The sequence below is a fragment of the Panthera onca genome, chromosome A2 (genome assembly GCF_046562875.1).
Source record: "Panthera onca isolate mPanOnc1 chromosome A2, mPanOnc1 haplotype 2, whole genome shotgun sequence".
NCBI classification, from domain to species: Eukaryota; Metazoa; Chordata; class Mammalia; order Carnivora; family Felidae; genus Panthera; species Panthera onca.
The window spans coordinates 144,189,475-144,210,971 of record NC_138340.1 but is presented as its reverse complement, the minus strand read 5'-3'; the positions used below and the strand labels follow the sequence as shown (position 1 = coordinate 144,210,971).

Below are 21,497 nucleotides of genomic sequence, written 5' to 3'. Positions count from 1 at the left end.
ACCAACTTAAAACTGTTATGCAGGGGTAGGTGGAGGGTAAAATTTTTGGATCAACTTACAAGCAAAGCTTAGAAGACAATTACACTGACAGAAGAGAAAACAATAAATGCAAATAAATCTGAAATAGAAAAAATTTTTTTATCTTTTTTAAAATGTTTTTTAACATTTATTTATTTTTGAGAGAGAGAGAGAGAGAGAGAGAGCGTGAGCAGGGGAGAGGCAGAGAGGGAGACACAGAATATGAAGCAGGCTCCAGGCTCCGAGCTGTCTGCACAGAGCCCAACCTGGGGCTCAAACTCACAAACCATGAGATCATGACCTAATCCAAAGTCCGATGCTTAACCGACTGAGCCACCCAAGGGTGCCCCTTGAAATAGAAAAACTTTTAAAAGGAATGAGGAGTCAGAAAAAGGTAGCATTCTAACTCTGTAATCTTTCAGAGGGGGAAATACTCTGTAAAGTTAATCAGAAACAGTAACTGAACTTTATAAAGTTCACTAATGGTAAAACTTAAATAATATAACAAAATTGGGGGTTCAAGGATGGAAGTAACAGTGCATTCAAAAATATTCATCTTTTAGGTAAGGAAGTAAATACATATGGCTTAAACTCAAACATTTTTTCATTGAAAGTTATAAGGATAACTGGTCCAAGAGTGAAAAGCAGACACTGCAAAGAAGTTAGAATCTATACTTGTACACAAGCATCTCTGGGAGGCAGTGGGGAAAGTCAGCGGTGCTTTAAGCCCCAAAGCGAACATGCAGCAGGATGGGAACCACAGGGGAGCTGTCAGCATTCACAGAGCTGTACGTACACTGAATGAACCAGGAACTATAATGTGAGGAGGAAAAGGGCAGATGGGTGCCAGTGAGTAGTCACTCTAGCATCTCATTTTGTCTATTGACAAAATGACTTACTGATTCATCTAAAAACGATATAAAGAGGAACTATGTTTCATTTTATTTTATCCTATTTCTGAGCAGTAAAGTCTCTACAAGTCCCTGGCAAAACTGAACAGAAAACAACATTTTCAGGCACTGTTTAAATAAAGTCACTTGTGTTCCTTAACGCAAAACTACATAAACAAGGTTCTGAGGGCAGCAAAGCCAGCGAATACCCACAAGGATGCTTGAGGCTGCACGAATCAGTGCCAAGAAATCCCAAGAAAGAAGAGCATTTGGGAGAACCTCATCGGGTGCAACTGTTTGTTGCTTCATTCGTTGCTATATTCCCAGTGCCCGGCACCCAGTAGGTGTTCAAATATTCCTTGAAGGAATAAACACAAATCTACTGTTCTTGGTAGACAGGTACAGGGAAAACACAGAGCTGAGCAATGGATTCTGCTGATTCAGATGATCCAAGGATTCTCTCACGAAAAGCTTAACTGAACTTCCATATAGAGATGAAGATAATACAGTAAACTGAAACCAAGAGGTCTTTAAAGGAATAACATTTGGTAGCATGAAATTTCCATAGATAGCCACAAAACATATGAGAGAGTGATCTGTCTGAAACTGAGTATTTTCCTGATTCCCACCCTACCCCCATTGCAATAGCTAAGGTCCTTCTTAAAGTGCTTTTATGAACCAGTCTCTTAAAATGATCACTATACCTGACTGAGCTAGCAGGAGACAGACCCAGTTATTCAACGATTTCTTTCCATGGTATTCTAAACTAAATGCCACAGAAGCTTCCAGTGTCTTCAGGATGGTGGATAGACATACTTCTACCAAACACAGCAGAAGCAATTACACAAATCAAACAGCCTATGAGCTCCAGTAAACAATCTAACATATTTTTAATTGGGGGCGGGGGAGGTTAGGTGTTTCTAATTAAAGGCCCCAGGGGGACCCTTATTCTGATGTGTCCCTTTTCCTTCATAGCAGGAAAAAATGGGGGGTAAAAAGCCCCCAATAAATCTGATAAAGTATAAGGAATAAATCTTGAGAAAAGGGCTGGCAACCAGACAGTTTCTACCTCATGGCCCAGTCAGTGACATTAATAAGGTCTCCGCACTTCTTCAGGCGCTAAAAGAGTGCCTTCGGGATGGTGCAGGCAACTCTTAAGTCAAAACCCTAGTCCCGAAAATAGGGTTTCAAGAGGCCACTTTCTTCCTATGTTTAGCCTGAAAGTCAGATATTAGTATGTTTTAAGATTTGAAAACTCAAGAGAGAGGAGGTTTGGTCTGATTGTGAAAGCCTTAAAGCTACAGAACTCAAGCCAGAAACGCTGGGGATTATAGGACACTTAATTCTACTGTGGCCGAGGAAAACCAAACTAGGATTAGAAAAGGATTATTCTAGAAGAAGGACAAGACCTGACTTCAAGCTTCAGTCACTTAATAGAACACTTGAAGAAAGAAGTATTCCTGCGAACCAGAACCAAAGCCATAGAAAACCAGAAGCAGAAGTCTCATTCGCTACAAGTCTGACTGTCTGGTTTATAGAAATCTAATAACGGATGAGCTCTATCTAGGAAGAATCCAAAGAGACACAAAAAAAGTTCACAGGATGGCTTTGAGGCTGCTGGATGATAGTCACTAGAACAAAGCGGTAACTAAGATGTCCCAAGCCCAAAAGATCTTCGACAATACCTCTGGCAGCAAGGCCTCATACTTGTGTGGACATCAAGGGAGCAGTGCCTATGCAAGATTCAAAGACAGCACAAAGGCAGTGCAGGAAAGCAGTAGAGGGAAACATGGTTTCAAAAAGAATGTCAGGGAAAAAATCACCCCCCCCCCTCGCCGCCAAAATGACATTGTACAAAAACAGGCATTTTCCAACTATTCCTATTGTACGCTTCCATCTATATGCCATTCTTTACTTTCCAAAAACAGGTCATGTCCACGGTCTCCTACCATTGTGAAATACTTCACATAATGGAAACCACTGGGAAGTATCTTAGTGGTACTGCATTTGCTGGACCCGTTACAATTTTCCAGGGTTGGAGTGGTGATAAGTATTCATGTGAGTATGTGAGGTTTAACCCCCTAAGTTATATATTTTAGGTGCCCCCTTATAAACGTGAAAAAATTTTAAGACCTTTCTTTGAAAAGGTGACATGCAGAAAGAGGTGAGCAACTAGTTAATAGATTCTCATATGCGTTCGCCAAATTGGAGCTCCAAGTAATTGGGAAGTCCAGCACAAGAAAAGGTCACCCCAGAAAAATCTCACTCTTCAAGAAGGCTCTGACAATAAAGAAAGAATGAGATTTTAATCACTGAAGCTAATTACATAGAAGACTAAATCACAAGAAGAGTTATTTAAGTGTCTTAAATACAATAAAAAGTAATTAACAGGAAGCGCCATCTTGACAGCTTCATGTCACAAACCAGGCCTAAAAGGCTCAGCTAATTCCCAGCCCGGGAGCCAGAGAATGAGAAACAACTCGAAGTTTGATCTTTTTATTTTTTATTTAAACTGTTTTGATTAACAGATAACAACTCTTGCCAACTCTACAGTGAAGTTAATCAAGAAAAAAATGTTAATCTATTAGAGGAATGATGAACCTCGTTTCCATTGATTCTCTAGAGGGCAAGAGATGGGAGCAGAAGACTGTCACACCAGAGGTGCCTCACAGAGATCCTGTGACTCAACCTCCTCTCATACACCAAAAAGAAAAAGAAGGACTAGACCGAACCCTGTTGAGGATACAGACAATTCACACACTTTAGCATGTGAAATACACTTAAAAATCTGCTTTGAAATAACTGAGAGCGACTCCATCTCATCTGCCTCCTTCTCCTCATTACCCTACGATCAGCAGCTTGAGAGAAGCTCTTCCACAGCCAGAGCCCAGCTGATCTCTTGAATAACAGGAAAGCCTCTAGATGTTAAGAAAGCCCACATGTAGGTGTATAAGCCTACAGAGGATAATTCTACATTGTAACAAGTTTGAACAAAGACTGTCTTTCCCAGACAGCATTACTACAGGAGCTCCCCTAACCTTCCCTGAACTGACCCACAAATTCTAGGATTTCAGCTGATGCCAAACAGAATGACTGAGGACCACTCAGACACCTGTGCACTTCTGTCCCAACCTGTTGAGCCATTTGTTTCTGTCCGCAAAACTATATATACTGGTTATGCTTCTTATTTTTAATTATGTACTTCATCAAATATTTTGCTAATTGAAATATGAGTACACAAAAAACATGTGTTTATGAAAACAGCTGAATACTTTGAAAAGGTTCAATAAGATGAACGGCTTTAAAATGGTTGCAGGGGCGCCTGGGTGGCGCAGTTGGTTGGGCGTCCGACTTCAGCCAGGTCACGATCTCGCAGTCCGTGAGTTCGAGCCCCGCGTCAGGCTCTGGGCTGATGGCTCAGAGCCTGGAGCCTGTTTCCGATTCTGTGTCTCCCTCTCTCTCTGCCCCTCCCCCGTTCATGCTCTGTCTCTCTCTGTCCCAAAAATAAATAAACGTTGAAAAAAAAAATTAAAAAAATAAAAAAATAAATAAAAAATAAAATGGTTGCAAAATAAATGAGGGGGGTGTAAATCACAAAAATCTAGGGTTTGATAATCAGTGTTTTCAAGTACTCCTTTTTTATTAATGTTTATTTATTTTTGAGAGAGAGAGTGCAAGCAGGGAAGGGGCACACAGAGAGGGAGACACAGGATCTGAAGCAGGCTCCAGGCTCTTAGCTGCCAGCTTCTAAAAAGGAAACTCCTTTTAAGAGTTTCTTTTAGAAACTCCTTCTAAAAAGGAAACTGTGCAATTTTTCATGTTATCAAATAGTTGATCTACTCTTCCCATGTATCAAAGATTCAGAAATATATGCACATTTTAATGCTTAAAATGAAATGAAAGTATTTTAGATTAAAAAAAAATTCCTTCTCAGGGCACTTGGGTGGCTCAGTTGGTTAAGTGTCACTCTCTTAATTTTGACTCAGGTCATGATCTCATGGTTGGTGAGATCGAGCTCCACATTGAGCTCTGCGCTGACAGTGTGGAGCCTACTTGGGATTCTCTCCCTCTCTCCCTGCCCCTCCCCTGCTCATGCCTTCTCTATCAAAATAAATAAATAAACTTAAAAAAAAATCCCTTCTCTAGCCAATGTTTTTGAATAGTTAACCATTACACTCAGAAGACTGTTAGTATACCTAAATTCTGAATAGAAGCTGAGTATTTGAACATTATTATTTATTCATACAACTTTTGTACAATTTTATTTGGATTGACTGCCAAAGTACAGAAAATTCAGAAAAATAATAAAACACAATCAAGGCAAAGGGAAAATAAAGAGAAGCTATGAGTACGACTGAAACATAAAAAGTGTAAGAAGCATTAAAATGTTCATTTTCCAGGCATGACCTATCTTTAAGCAATGATGTCCCAATAACCAAACAAAAAATGAAAACTATCTAATATAACTTTTCCAGTACTGATTACGTAACAACAAACTCAGGGCTCAACAGAAATAAGTGTCCCAGGTAATGAGACATCTAAGTATTCCTGTTATGCTTCATAAAGGGACACTCTGCAATACAATAAATAATTCAAAAATTTATTGAAACTCCTACCATATGTTGAATACTAAGACTACAAAAGGGAATGTAAATGACAAAAATCCCTATCTTCAGGGAGCTTACTGTCTAGTGAGAGTTTCTCTCCAAAGTATCAGTAAATCTCAGTTATTTCCCCTGAATGCACACCAGTAACTGCTTCACAAAGTCTAGTTAGTAGAAACAACTCTATAAAGTAACTCATAATGCTTTCCAGGCACCCTGCTTAGGGTGATCTTATCCAAGGAGACAATTAAGGGACCCAGAAGAATCGACACACTGGTCAATACTTTGGTAAATCATACAAAAATAGTACTTTTTATATTCCAGTTACAAGAACTGAGAGGTAAAGTCAAGGTTATCATCTCTGCCAAGAACCTGAAGTACAGACAATCTTTCCTGTCAATTAAGACCAATCAACTTGTGGGGGCACCTGGGTGGCTCAGTCAGTTGAGCGTCTGACTTGGGCTCAGGTCATGATCTCACAGTTAGTGAGTTCAAGCCCCACATCAGGCTCTCTGCTGTCAGCATGGAGCCTGCTTCCAATTCTCTGTCCCCTCCTCTCTCTGCCCTCCCCAACCTGTGCGCGTGCGCATGCTTTCTCTCTCCCTCAAAAAATAAACTTAAAAAAAAAGAAAGAAAAAAAAAGACAATCAACCTGTGTTGACCAACCAAATCGAAAAAAAGGCTGATAACTTTTTTTTTTTTAATTTTTTTTAACGTTTATTTATTTTTGAGACAGAGAGAGACAGAGCATGAACAGGGGAGGGTCAGAGAGAGGGGGACACAGAATCTGAAACAGGCTCCAGGCTCTGAGCTGTCAGCACAGAGCCCGACGCGGGGCTTGAACCCACGGACCGCGAGATCATGACCTGAGCCGAAGTCAGCCGCTTAACCGACTGAGCCACCCAGGCGCCCCAAAGGCTGATAACTTCTTATGAAGGCTTAATTACAGACCAAAACCTTGGCTAGAACAGTCACTTAGCCTTTGCAGAGAGACATGTTAGCCTGAAGGAGTAATCTCCAACAAAGTCAAGATCAACACAGTTGAAACCTCAAGGTGTCCTGGCATGGAGCATGCCCATAATACCCTACTATGGAATTTTTAAACTAGCTGTTTCAAACTGTCCTGTATTAAAAAAAATCCCCATAACACACTCAGAATATGTAAATTTTTGAGAGAGAGTGCATGCACATGGAGGGGCAGAGGCAGAGAGAGAATCTTAAGCAGGCTCCACAACAGCAAAGAGCCTGACACAAGGCTCGATCTCTTGACCCTGAGATGATGACCTGAGTCCAAGTCAAGAGTCAGACGCTTAACCGACAGAGCCACCACCCAGGCATCCCCAGAATATGTAATATTTAAGCAGTGTAAATTTACTTTAAAAATACACCTCAGTGCTAACTAAATGAAATAATCCACTTTAATGGATTGCTGAAATGAATGGAAACCATCTACCAAAAATAAAGGTGTGCATTTCTACAGTAGTGATGCTGTTGTTTTTACCAGTAATTAGATAATAAGAGCTGTTATCTACTGAGGTGATTCCTCGTGACAGTTAAAATTTTAACATATAAGAATACTAACTTTCCAGCTCTCCATAGTAGAGTAGCATGCACGTAACTCCTAAGAAGTGGTGACAAAGTGGCAATAATCATTACTGCAAGTTAAACAGGCAGAAAAATGACCAAACTATGTCCTAGTCTCTCCCATTTCAAAATCATCTTATTTGTCAAGATTCTGCTAACAAAACATGTCACTTGTGATGGTGTTAAGGTAATGACAACAAAATCCTATACTGAGCTCCTCTCCACGAAGTCTCTGATGGTTGTGTGAACAGTAATGTTTACATAAATACAGGAGTGATAACAATGGCTAAAAAATAATTATTTTCAAGCGTGACAGCACGGATGAGCAGAGAAGGCTCCTATTTGGTAGGAGAGTTTCTAGAAGGTAAATTAGCTACAAGGTCCTCTCTTTCAGAAGAATGCTGTGGCTTAGAGGTGTTTCTCCTAATGGGCTCCATTGTACTTTCAATAAGACAATCCCTGTTTTGAGAAGAAACCTATTCTTTTCTTCTCCTCCACTATACCCCCGTAAAAGAGAAGAAAAATACCAGTTTGGTAACAAACAGCATTTAAGATTGTTAACGAGAGATGGAAACAATTATCATGCTGGTGTATTTTATGCAGAGTAAGAATTACTACTGGGGACTGACTGTTTTAATATTTATTGTGCAAGCATGGCCCAGCAGGCTGCAGGCTTCCTTCTTCCCCCATCAGATACCTCCCTTTAAAAACTGTTCATCAACCAAGTTCCCAAGAGACTCTGGAATATAACAGGATACAGCCAGCACAGAAGAGAAAGAAAGTCCCCATCATCTACTGATTACAGACATCTATATAAAGAAAATGCCCAATGAACTCTTCTTTTTCTTCTTCTTCCCCTCTCCACCCCCCCTTTTCTGGTCCGTAATTGAACTTCCTAAACTAATGTGCAGATAATTTTTCTACCTAATGTCAGATAGTACCTAGGGCCTGACTGACACTCAATAAATGGCATTATTAATAGTAATAATATATGCTACATAGTGCCAAGCACACAGAGCCCAATAAATCTTAAATGACAATAATGAAGGAATATGATTAGCTAATGAATGATTATAAAATGCTTTGCAAATGTAAAGTGCTACACAGACATAACAATTATAAACCACTGTGTTAAGAGCAACAGAAAGGAAATGAGGGAGGATAGGAAGGAGACACTTAAATTTTGAGCACAACTCGTAGCTGTGGTTGAGCCCCTGCCAGTTACAACACTCACATTCCTCCAATGGTAACGGTGGCACATGTCCGCTCTGAAAAGGCAGGCACCGTCTCTGTGGCTGGGCTGGCTGGTCTAATGTAGTCCACAGTCACATTGACCTGAAAACAGAGAAGCAAGGGAGTTTAGGTTGAGAGTTTGCAACACAGCTCACTAGCAGTCAGGTGGGCCTGCCCAGTTGTCAAGGATCACCTCACTCAGTTTTTCTGGGATTAACATTTTAAAAAATAACAATTAAAAGATAGCTGAACCACAGGCTGGGAGAAAATATCTGCAAAAGTCTTTATCTGACAGAGGACTGTGAAACAAGATATGCAAAGAAGTCTTAAAATTCAACAGTGAGAAAATGGAACAACCTGATTTAAAAATGGGCCTAAGACCTGGATATCTCACCAAAGACCTTCAGAAGGCAACGATGCTCTACATCACCCATCACTCGGGGAATACAAATCACAACACTGAAGAGCTAGAGCTACATCAGGACTGCCAAAATCCGAACACTGACAACAAATGCCGGTGTGGCTGTGGAGGAGCAGAAGTTCTCATTCATGGTTAATGGGGATGCGAAACAGCACAGCTACTTTGAAAGGCAGTTTGGTGGTTTCTCACAAAACTAAACATATTTTACCATATGTTCCAACTATCACATGCCTTGGTATTTATCCAAATAAGCTGCAACTTATGTTCATGCAAAAACCTGCATAAGCATGTTTATAGCATCTTTACTCATAACTGCCAAAATTTGGAAGCAACTAAGGTGTCCTTCAGTAGATGAATATATAAATTAACTGTGGTACATCCAGATAAAGGAGTATTATTCGGCACTAAAAAGAAAGGAGCTATCGTGGTATGAAAAGACATAGTGGAATCTTAAATGCATATTACTAAGAGAAAGAAGCTAACCTGAAAAAAGCCACATATCATATGGTTCCAACAATGTGACATTCTGGAAAAGGCAAAATGATAAAGACAGTGAGATCAGAGGTTGCCAGGGGATAGAGGGAAGAGACAGGGAAAAACAGGAAAGGCACAAGGGGATTTTTAGGGCAGTGAAACTGTTCTGCATCATACAATAATGATAGATACATACCATTATACCTTTCTCAAAATCCATGGAACATGGAATACTGAGAGTGAACCCTAAAGTTAAAATACGGTCTTTAGCTGATGATGTATCAATGTAGGTTCATCAGTTGTAACAAATGTACCACTTTGGTGGGGGATAATGATAGTGGGGAAGGCTGTGTAGAGGTAGGGCATATATGGGAACGCTCCGTACCTTCTATTTTGCTATGAACTTAAAACTGCTCTAAAAATTAAAAAAAAAAAAAAAAAAGGTTAACACCAAAAGAGAAAGTCAAATGGCAAAACATTTAAGGTCCCACGGAAGTTACACTTGACAGAGAAGAGGTTGGCCATATTCCTGCAGGACTCCTAGATAACATTATGTAAAACAGTTCTTTAACCTTTTCAACACCCCTGATGATCTGCTTTTTTTTTTTAATATGAAATGTCTCTACAGAAAAACTGCACATAATTTCAGTCTACCATAACTACTCTAGAACCAAGTTAAGAAACATTAAGGAGAACAAACAAGATGACAATCACAAGGATGCTTGGGACTGGTATCACTGCATGTAGATAAAATGACACAGCTAACTACACTCAGTACCAAGAGCTGCAGTTAGGAAGTTTTGAGGGGGAAGGCTTGAAGGCACCAGAAAATTTTTTTAATTTTGAAAAAAAGATATGCATACAAACAGTTTAGGGTGGCCCCACATTCCATCCGACACCTCTACCTTCAGCCGGGCATGGCACATAAGACCACAATGTCAGGACCCAACAGGGAGCTGGGAGCGCCAGTGGAGGCAGGTGCAGAAGGTGAGGACAATGGCAGAAATATGCTGCCATTAACTCCACCTTGGACCAGATCCAACTCCTGTCTGGACCACCTGGAGGAGAAGGACCACCTCGACAGCTGCCTCCAGAAGCTACCTGAGTCCATCTGGCAGACACGCCCTGAGTTCCAGACACAACTCGGGTAGGCTCCTGGCAATGTCAGTCCCTCGGCCCTGGGAGCCCCCACCCAAACCCAGCCCTGCCTCCTTGGACTAAGCTCTGGCCTGGGCACTCACCACCTGGCTTAGATACTCCTTTAAGGGCTTTCAGGCCCGCTGGTGGGTCTACCTGCCTGAGCCACTCCCCACCACCTGACATCCCTTCCTGGGGTCAGGTGTGGGCCTGCTACCCACATGCCTTGCCTGCCTGCCTGACCAATTCCAGGGCACTCCCCACTCTGTCCAGGCCAGGTCTTGAGTGTCCTCATTAAATGAGTCTCCAACACCAAAAAAGTGAACAAACACAACAAAGAGATTAGGAAGCTAGGAACCTAAAATGAGAAAGTTGTTTAATCCTAATAGACAATATATGGATACAGACACACCGAGCAATGATCTTTCTTTATGAAAACTTTTAAGAAGAAGAAACAAGTATGTGGTGTCCTTTAACAAACATACAGGGTCTGGTTTATAGAATTAAGATATATACCTGGTTTTGGCCATGGCCAAGGTTTACACATCTGCACCGAAAATACATTGGATCAAGCATCCTGAAGCCATCCTCACAGTCAGAAAGTCCAGAATCTTGTTTTCTAAACATGTCTTTAGTTCTCACTGATCAGCTCGAAGACAGCATATTGCATAGACCTCAAGTTCAGCTCAGTGCTGGTGAGCACCATTAAAATCCTTTCAATCTGTCTGTTCCTCAAAAACTCATTTTAAAAATGAATACGGAAATTTTGAAAAGGACAGCTGCCTCAAAATTCGGACTGTCAGATCACTCACTTGAATGCTCCATCTAATAACGGTTTAAAAGCAACAGGGAGCCCTACTGGAGAGAAAGCCAATTAAGGGCTGAAGGTAAGGTAAATCTTTCTTATGAGAAGTGCTGTCATAATACAACAACAGAGACAAGAAGAAGATATATAGAAGACTCCTAAAGTCAGTTGTATACACTGGAATTACTTCTAGGTCTCATCAACTTGTCGAAAGCTAAGTAGACAGGTAAATGTGAGGGATATGATCAGATGGGGGCAGGGCAGGATGGGTTCTAACAACTAGTACCTCCAACAAAGAGGGGTTTTTTTGTTTTTTGTTTTTCCCAACAAAGAGGTTTTAATAGTTTCCCTGTATGCAGCTGGTGAGAGTTAATACAGGCCAAGGACAAGCCAAGGAATGACAGGCGCTACAAAAATTCATCCAGAAGGCCATATGAGTAATGCTGATGATGTTGGGGGAGGGGGGGACAGACGGGGGGGGGGGGGAGTGATGGTAATGATAATAAACAAAAACGAACACCTGACCATCTTCCAATTCAGAAGGCCAAAAGGCACCCTATCCCAAAAACAGTCTTTCAGGAAAATTAAGTGGGAAGACCAAACAAAAATTTATTCCTCAATAACCTAAAGAATTAATAATTATATTCATCTCCCAATTTTTTCCTTTATCTAGAAAAAGAACTGAAAATAAGAGATTAAAGAGCTCATTGGGGAGGCAACATTATTAAAGTAAATCTCAAATACAAATGAAGCCCTGAGAACAGCCCACAGCCAAGACACATACCTGCAGGCAGCTATGACAAACCAAGATTTAAAGTCAATGTGTAATTAGCATTTATGTCCCTCTCCTGTGGATACCGAGATCTATTTCTCTACCTTGGAGCCATCTCTAGATACTCATCACTGACTTGTCAATCACTTGAAAAAGAGCCACAATTTCAACAGTTTCAATCAAAATTGTAAATCTTAGCAAGGTCTTTAACTGAATAAAAGATAACCTGAGTTTTGTGCTTGTGGGTTGAGTACATACGGAACGGCAGGAGTTAAAAAGTAGCAGGTGAATGCAGACAGGTTCCTCATTTTTCAAGCGAAGGTACTCCTAGAATGTTTAGTATACAAGTACTTTACATGTTCCTAACACAAAGGGCCTGATCTCTGATCTTGGAGCAATGACTCCAAGGAGCCCTAGGCTCTTGCTTGGTTCTGTTATAAAAGAGTCCCATCCCATCTTTGGGTCCCCCTTTTTCACCTGGAAGATTAAACCACTGGGTTAGAACTCTAGAGTATCACTCAACTCTCGGATTTCAAAAGATAACTTAGCCAGTTATGGTGTATACTATGGTGTTTTCTTGGACCTTTGTAATTCCTACCTTACCTTTACTACAGTAAACTGGAACACATAGATTGTAAGCTCCAGGAGAAGGCAGGCCATGCCTTTTACTAAAACTGTTGTTACAGGGCCTGTACAGTGGCTGGAGGGCATACTGTAAACAAACATCTGTTGTGTGAATGGATATATGTAGTCAGGAGCCCTTTCAGACAGAAAATTCTAAAGAACACCTTTGAAATGAGAAGGTTCAGTTTTGAGGACCACTTTGTCAAGTTGTTGACCTTTCTGGGGTTTTATATAACAAATTGCCTGGGTGGCTCAGTCGGTTAAGTGTTCGACTTCGGCTCAAGTCATGATCTCATGGTTTGTGGGTTCAAGCCCCGCATCTGGTTCTGTGCTGACAACTCAGAGCCTGGGGCCTGCTTTGGATTCTGTGCCCCCTCTTTCTCTCTGCTTCTTCCCCACTCGTGCTCTGTCTTTCGCCCCCTCTCAAAAATAAACATTAAAAAAAATTTTTTTTAATAAAAAAACAAAACGTGGGGGAGAAGAGTATTTTGAAATCGGATGACGCTTTAATCACAGCCCCTCCTCTAACAGGTTAAGTAAGCAAAATACATGTAGTTTCCCATATTATTGGTTTCTCAAAGATGTTTTCAAAGAAAAGCAGGTAATCTAATTTGATTCATCCTTAGTCCATTAGATTGTGGAATTTTCCTTCAAAGGAATTTCAAGGACCTTTCAGAGGAATGAAGATGAAAACTTAAGACGAAATTTAAATCACAACCTTATAAAGTATGGAAGTAATTTAGTTCAACAGAATAGCTTTGGGCCACACCTAAAGAATTCTGAGGATCTATGGATGTGTATTCTTCATACATCTGATCTCTAAAAAAATCAAATTACCAAAGACCTTCACAGGCCTTATGATGGTGATAATGAAATGACAAAATGACAAAATCTGAACTATGTATGAAGGATAAAGAAGGGAGAAAAACAACTGCATATCTACAACATTTCGAGGTCACAGCCTGAGTTTAGTATTAATATAAGGCTGTTATATAAGGCTCTTTTGCATAATTACCATATAATCCCGCCCACTATTCCACACAGCCAATCATAAATTCACAAAGAGCCATAATAAATACCCTGCCTCTGGAAATAAGCTCTTAAATGACCCATCACTCTCATGACAGAATTTCCAGGTAGTTATGAAAAGCTTCTATGAACCCCAGAAAAGACAATATCATCATCTGGGCAAGTCCAGCTGATGCACCTGGGAGAGAAAAGTAAGTAGAACACTATTTTATACAGCTTAAATAGGAGCATGGGACTCTGGAGTCACCAGGCTGCAAAGGTTTGGTTCCCAGCAATTCTACATAAGAGCTGTGTGAATTAAGATAAGTTACCTAACTTCTCTGTGCTTCAGTTTAACATGGATAACTCTGCCTACCTCACAGTTACAGGAAGAAATGCATTCGTATACACAAGGCATTTAGAACACGGCCGGATTCCGAGTAAGCTCTATGTGTCAGTTATGTTCAGATAAACACGTACTGATTTTCTTAGAGGAGAGCCTGGCACAAAGTAAGTGCTAAATAAGTGTATGTGAGATAAATAAATACATGAATACATACATATATGCATAAATAAGATGCATGTTGACTGAAATCATTAGACTACTGAAATCATTAGGTAGAAAGGCTCAATTAAATATACTTTTCTCCCTAAGGAGCCACAGCAAACAAGAATATGTACTTCATACATATTCATCCCAACTTAGAGATAAGTAGGGCTTATTTTAAAGAATGATACACTATTTTGTATTTATTTACACATTTTCCGGATTAATTTTGCAGGTACCAGTTATTGGAGATTTTATTTACCAAAGATAATTAAAGCAGAGTGTGGGGAATAATCTCAATTAATTAATAGGTTAACTAGAAGTATTTTGAGAGGATACTCCTTGCCTTACTAAATTAGGAAGACAATGAACACAGAGATCAGTCTCCCTTTGCTCTGTATAAAACAGGACCTTCCACAACACTCATCAATATTTATATATTCTTAATCTTCTCTCCGTGCTAAAAACCACCTTGTGTATTTATTGTAAAAATCTGATACACATATATTTTTAATTTTGAAACAAATTTTAATCACCCATTCACCTCAATATAGGATGAGCTTCAAAACAAATTGCTAAGGAGTCTCTAGGTCCTGCTTCTGGGCATGCTCTCGGCCTCCCGCCACCACCCCACCCCCAACCCCCAGCCAAGCTACTCAGAGACAAGTGCTTGTGGAGCCACTCAATCCTCATAAGAGGACATCAAACTAACCTCGTCCTAGACAGCACGAGGTCACAAGAAAAACAGTGAATCACAAATGAGAGCAACATATACACGTTCACATTTTCTAGTTAGCAACATCGAAAAAAGGAAAAATAGATGAAATTATGTTTAATATTTAACTAACACTGTACAAAACATCCTATCAACAAATAACCAATATGAAAAAGATATTGATATTATTTTCTTTCTTTGATATGAAGTCTTTGGAATCTGCTGTGTATTTTGCAGGTCCAGCACATCTCAATCAGGACCAGGTCCATTCAAGTGCTCGAGAGCCACCCAAGGCTCTTAAGTCGCCACACGGGACTGTGTGAGCCTATACTCTCCCTGAAGGCACAGCAGTCTTAAAGAGGCTAAGGCCTCGTTCCTCTATTATATAATCCTCCCTTTTGTGATTCTTTCTCAATTTTCTCCTGTGAGCTTCTGTTACATTTTATGAATCCCTGTAAACACTCTTAAACCAAATACGAACAAACATGGCATGAAAAACCAGATATAAAAATAAAATGTTTATCCTTCATTTTCTTTTAAAACTGTTACCCGACTAAACTAGAAAGCTTTAGAACTTTCAGTTCCTAAAAAAAATTTCAGGTGGGAGGATAAATTTGTAGAAAGGAAAAAAAAAAAAAAAAACCCTTTAATTTATGACTATCATTGTGAAATCTGTTCTGTATTTGATGAGGGTACTTTTCGGCAACTTCTATCAATTCAATGGCTGAATTTTATTTATCCTCGATTTGCTGACATTAATTCTAGAATTCTTTACCCTAAGAGGTTGGAATTTATTCTAATGGATGGATGGTGCCTAGAAACTCAGGTTAAGGCAATAATCTACTTTTGTGATTAGTATTTCTGCTGAGTATTGATTACTAGAGAGACAATGATCATTTGGTAGATGAGAACTATTTATTTTTATAACCACAATAAAAAGGCTGAAATTTGGGTCTCATTAGGACATCGCTGAGCTCTGATCTCTCTTAAAACAATTTTTACAAAAGGCCAAACTGGGAAACCTAAACAATTTACAGATATAATGACAAAAAATTATACATCTACACTGCAAAGATAAGGAAACAACAACCCTCCCTTCCTACCTCTCCAATCCGGCCTAGATGTACTGTGTAACACCCCCCTTTGAAATCACCGTAATTAGGTGTTAAGGCTGGTTGTTTATTCACATACATTCACGTGGCTCTCCTCCATCTACAATTACTCTTCCCAACTCCCCCCCACACACCCAGAGTCAGAACTATTGTGAGCATATTCCATTTTCATCAATGGAATGTTAACCTACAGTGCTTACAAACCTCTGTAAGCACAGAGTTGAGGAGCATTCTTATTTGATGTATTTCTGACAAAATGAACTCCTTACCCCCTACCACCTTGCTGGATGGGAAGATGCTTTTATCTATTCTGAGAGGAAAGGTAGAAATCCAGCTTAATACAGGGCCTGTGGAGAGGCTGAGAGTCTCTCCCGACATCAGGCATTCATTTAAGTGGACATCACTGCTTCCTGATAAGCATTCAGTTTGGCAAATATTTAATTAAAAGCATACACAGGCATGAGATCCACATGTACATGTGAAAGCAATACATATAAGGACCCATTTGAGACTGGCAAAGATTACTAGAAGTAGTGATAACAACTTGACAACCATAGTATTCAAATGGTCTCAAAATATTCCTTAGTTTATGTGTGAGGTAAATAATGGGCACATATAAAAATCAGGAAAGTACAGTTTTGACAACTGAAAGTATTTCAAGTAAAACTGATGAGGATCACAGAGAAAAACAGAGAGACCACTATATGAATCGCACAGCTGCTAGTATTTTCATTAATCCTCTGAATCTTCAGTCCTTACAAGCAGGCAATATATGCAAAAAGTGTAATCAGTGTTTGCGCAGACGCTCCATCCTCTTACTCGTTACCGTATCGTCATATGACTCACCCCCATACCTAACTAGAATGCCATCATATCCCTAACAAAGAACGCTAGGGCCCTAGAAGCAATACCGGAAACTGAACCTCGTGTCTCCGTAAGGCTCTTCTCACTCCTCATCAGAGCTACCATCTCCCACTGCTTTCGTCTGGAGGATGGAAGTCATGTGAGGGTCTTTTTCCTCCCCTGCACAAGTGTCAGTCACAGGCATTGGTGTCCAAAATTTCCAAGGTCAGCAGCAGTCAGGGAAAATTAGATCATTTTGTCCAGAATTCTCCCTGGAGGAGTTCCAGCCACACAAGCAGCACAAGTATACAGAGATATGTATGCCTTTGTGTAGAATACACAGTGTCACTCAGTCTTTAAAACAAGAGCTGTACTAAAACCGAGAGGCTCAGGGATACGAAGAAAGAGGATTTGCTTAATGGCATCGGAGAAGAATTACTGGGGGAAAAGAGGATATTATTAAGACACGGATAAAAACAAAAGGTTACATTTTCCCTGCAAATATACGCCAGTCAATGAAGAAAATGTCTCCACTCACCAAAAGGCCGAACTGGAGAACCTAAGCAATAAACGTGGGGGCTCACATATTCACTCTGTCAAGACTTCCAATAAATCCCTGTTGCTCTGGAGGCTGGGTGTTGCTTGGTGAGCAAAAGCCAGGACACAAAAGCCATCCTGCGTCCACTACAGCTCAAAGCACACCCGTTTCTCCAGCATATACCCATGAGCTGGCATTTAGGAGTCACTCAGACAAAGGGAAGACATATTCAGGTAAACTAACTAAAGCCCAAAGTTAGAATGGTGAATTGGACTAAAAGAAGTAAGTCATGACCTCCAAGGAGAATTATGAAGAAAAATCTAATAACTCTTAAGGAATGCCTGCCAATGGCACAAAGAAAAATAGCCAAAGGATCCAGCTCTTCTGTATTCATATACATTATTCTTGGTTTTGATGCTAAGAAAAGATTCCAAGATAGAAGTTAACATTCTAGGTCTTTTTCCTTTAGACACACCACCCTCTCCCTGTATTTCACAGAGAAAATAGAGGCCTACTAAATGAAACAAAGTTTCTTGATCAAAGGCACAGCGTGCGCAGAGCAATGACAACTGAGGTCAATGCCTGAAACTACACACACAGTGATCGGAGACCATCCCGCATGGCGTCTGTGTCCACCTCCAAATTCAGGTCTCTCGATTTGTACTGTAGTCACTGTTTAAAAAAACAAAACAAAACAGTTTATATGCACACAGCCAACTCCCCAGCCCACAAACACAAATACATATTTAGAAACCAGGTGAACATAACAATGCATGATAAACCTAGGTTAAATGCATCACTTGCACACCTGACAGCCTAAATTCACGAAGCTAAGCTCTAGGCAGCTGTATAGACAAAGAAACCTCTGAGACTTCTATTTCCTCAGGCTCCACTGCTAACGTATCAAGAGACACGAAGGAGAAATATTGCTCAGGTGCCTCAAAAAATTAAAAACAGAATTACCATAAGAACCAGCAGTTCTACTTCCGGGTATATTATTCAATCAAAAAGAATTCAAAGCAGGGTCTCAGAGATATTTCTATCCCATGTTCACAGCAGCATTATTCACAATAACCAAAAAGCGGACGCAACCAAAATGTCCACTGACGACTGACTGGATAAACGAAATGTGGTATATACGCACAATGGGATATTATTCAGCCTTAAAAAGGAAGGGAATTCTGACACATGCTATTATTCCTTGGAGGAACCTCAAGGACATTATACTAAGTGAAAAAAGCCAGTCACAAAAAGAAATATTGTATGGTTCCATTTAAATGGGATACGTAGAGTAGTCAAACTCAAAGAAACAAAGTAGAATGGTGGTTGCTAGGTCTAGAGGCAGAAGGGGATGGGGAGGTGTTGTTAAATGGGTACATAGTTTCAGCTTCGCATGATGAAAAGGTTCTGGAGTTTGGTAGTGTTGAGTATTGTCATGCAACCAAACAGTACACTTAAAAATGGTTACAATGATAAACTTTTTGTAATGCGCATTTTACCACAATTAAATGCGTATGGGGTGGGGTGGGGTGGGAGGGGGCTTAGGATTTTCTACTCAAACACATTCCATTAGACCGTAACTTAGCAGCATAAGCCAGGCAAAGGTCAGACAACTCCTATCTCAGACCTAGCTAACTCCAGAATCTCATTTCACATTCCCAGAAAACAGATGTTTACCCAAAGGCAATAATAATGAGAAGTTGTGTCCAATAATCCATTTAAATAAAGGAGAAGTCTCAGGTAGTCATGGACGACAAATTATTCCATGCTTCTTAGGACATAAAATACCTTTATGTATTTTCCTATTTTCTAAAAAGAAGAGCCAATTCAAGCTGCATGTCTAGGTACCACAAGTCTAACTAAATGTTACCTGCTTCACCATTTCTCAGAGGCAGTCACAGAGTAAGACAGAGTAATCTACAGCTCATTGACTTCCTATAAAATTGTCAAATAATTTTGGATGTGTTGTGCTTGGACACATTTCCTCCAGGAGGAATAGACCTCCCTTGGAGAACTGTCAAGTGTACATCTAGACTTCCAGGGAATTTTCAATGTGCCCCACCACAATTTTTCTACCTCTGTCTAGTTCACCCGCTGAATCTAATCACTATTGCCCACGCTTTTATCTAATGAATCTTCAATTTTCATGTGCTTCACTAAGTGGTATTTTCCAACTACTGGCAGAAACCTAAATTGGTATATAACATCTTTGGAGGTCAAACTGACAACTGTACTAACACGTATTACAGAGATGTCCTTTGACCCAGCAATTCCACTTTTCGGAATTTAGTCTACAGTAACAAAGATGTATATACAAGTGCCCTGTCCTTTACATTCATGGTAGTTTAGCACAGACACATACTTAAAAGTTATGATCTAACCCTCACAGCAGCCCATCAGTTCCAAGTTGGTAGTGGCCATGGCTATTTTTTCCCTCAGTGTATTACCAGCACTTCTCAATAAATTTCCTATAGCTGTTGAAAACAAGGGAGATCTACATATTCTGCTTTGCAAACATGTCCAAATGAAAAAGCAAATGCTCACTGGAACATATAATACAATCCCATTTGGGGGAATTCAAGACACAGAAACAGAATCTGGAGGAATATACCTAACAAAGGTACAATTATAGGGTACTCCAGATTTTCACAGCACGAATGTCTAAGATTGAAATTTGTAAGGTACATTTGGAAGAGAAAAAAGAATATTAAATTTAAGAAAGCAAATGGCTAGTTGCAATTAAATATACAAAAGAAAATATGTACCTTTATTAACAGAAACAAACAACAAACTGGCCTGCTCATAACCAGATACACTTCAATGCTGAATATCTATTACATCACACTAGTTCCCAGGCTGAGGCCAGAGTCACCGTTCAGTAGCGTCTGCCAACCAATAAGAATTATACAGGGCAGGCTAAACACTAGTAGGAGGACACAATCATGAGGGCTTCCGGGTGCCCAGTGGTGTCCTGTTTCCATGGCAGGTGGGCATCACTATCTGCAAATGAACTGCCAACCTCACTGTGAGCTGATAATGATGCTGCAGCCACCACCTGCCTGCCATATGCTTTCTCTACTTGTCACGTAACAAGAAACTGCATTTGGGCATGCTGATCACTGACAAGTCTGATACTACTGGTTGATATCATACCTAACTACCGCCCTCCATATAGCTGAGGAATAGTGGATGAAAGATACAAAATCGTACTCTGCCAACTGACCATTCACTAAGCCCCAGTATTTTTGCAGAAGGCTAACCTGCTATTCTTTCTTTAGTTCTAAGGCCAAGAGCTACTTCTGTCTGAACGGCTACGCCCCATCCCCAGTTCACGTCCTGATCCTATTTCCCATTGGTAAAGCAGACAAGGAGCACAGACTTCCCACTGCAACAAACTGAATTCATTTCCTAAATCGTCACAGTACCGTCAATGAAAACTGATGTCAGCCCATGGGGTTTCCTGTTTTAGTATAATGTCTTGCATAGATTAGCGAAGGCTGTGACATCATGAGCCAACAATTGGTGGTAATGGAACACCGTCTCATAGCAGCAAATAATCTGAAGATAATAAAATATGGTAAAATATGTTCAGTATACCAATAAACTGCCTCGAGTCACTGCCCTATTATACCTTTAACTCCTACATTCATGTCTATAACAGAAAATCTCAAAGTATAAAGCTTGTTATCTACACCTAGGCAACAATCTAGTAACTAGTCTCCAAAAAGGACAGCCAGAGATTTTCAAAACCAAGTTTAGCTGAAAGATAGTGAACATACCAAAATGAATGGAATCAATCACACATTAACCAAATGTCAAACTTAAAAGTGATTATCCAACAGCACTTTCCATGAATTATCAAGTCGTTGCACAAGTATATATGTCCATTAATGAGGGGACTCCTCATACATTTCAGCTGCCTCCCTTACCATCCATCCACTACTTAACTCATTGTATAAAATGCCAACCAGCAAGAGCATCAAGAAACAAATACCAAGTGTTCCTTGTCATTCATTCATCAGCCATTCCACCAACATGCAGAGGTACCTTCTCATCTTTGAGACAGTATACCGATGTAGTGGGTTTTGGTATATTCACAACGCTGTGCAGCCATCACCATTATCTAACTCCAGGACACTTTCATCACGAAAAAAGAAACCCCTTATCCATTA

General features: G+C 40.1%; 1 protein-coding gene and 1 pseudogene across 1 annotated transcript in view; one reads left to right on the top strand and one right to left on the bottom strand.

Moving 5' to 3' along the window:
* SND1 (staphylococcal nuclease and tudor domain containing 1) overlaps positions 1-21,497 on the bottom strand; it is a 422,669-nt gene that overhangs the window by 226,939 nt on the left and 174,233 nt on the right. The window contains exon 12 of the mRNA XM_078439837.2: positions 8,331-8,431. Coding sequence (XP_078295963.1) covers positions 8,331-8,431 — 101 coding nt within the window. The remainder of the gene's footprint in view (positions 1-8,330; positions 8,432-21,497) is intronic.
* Positions 10,060-10,477, top strand: LOC132673584 (bublin coiled-coil protein pseudogene; annotated as a pseudogene).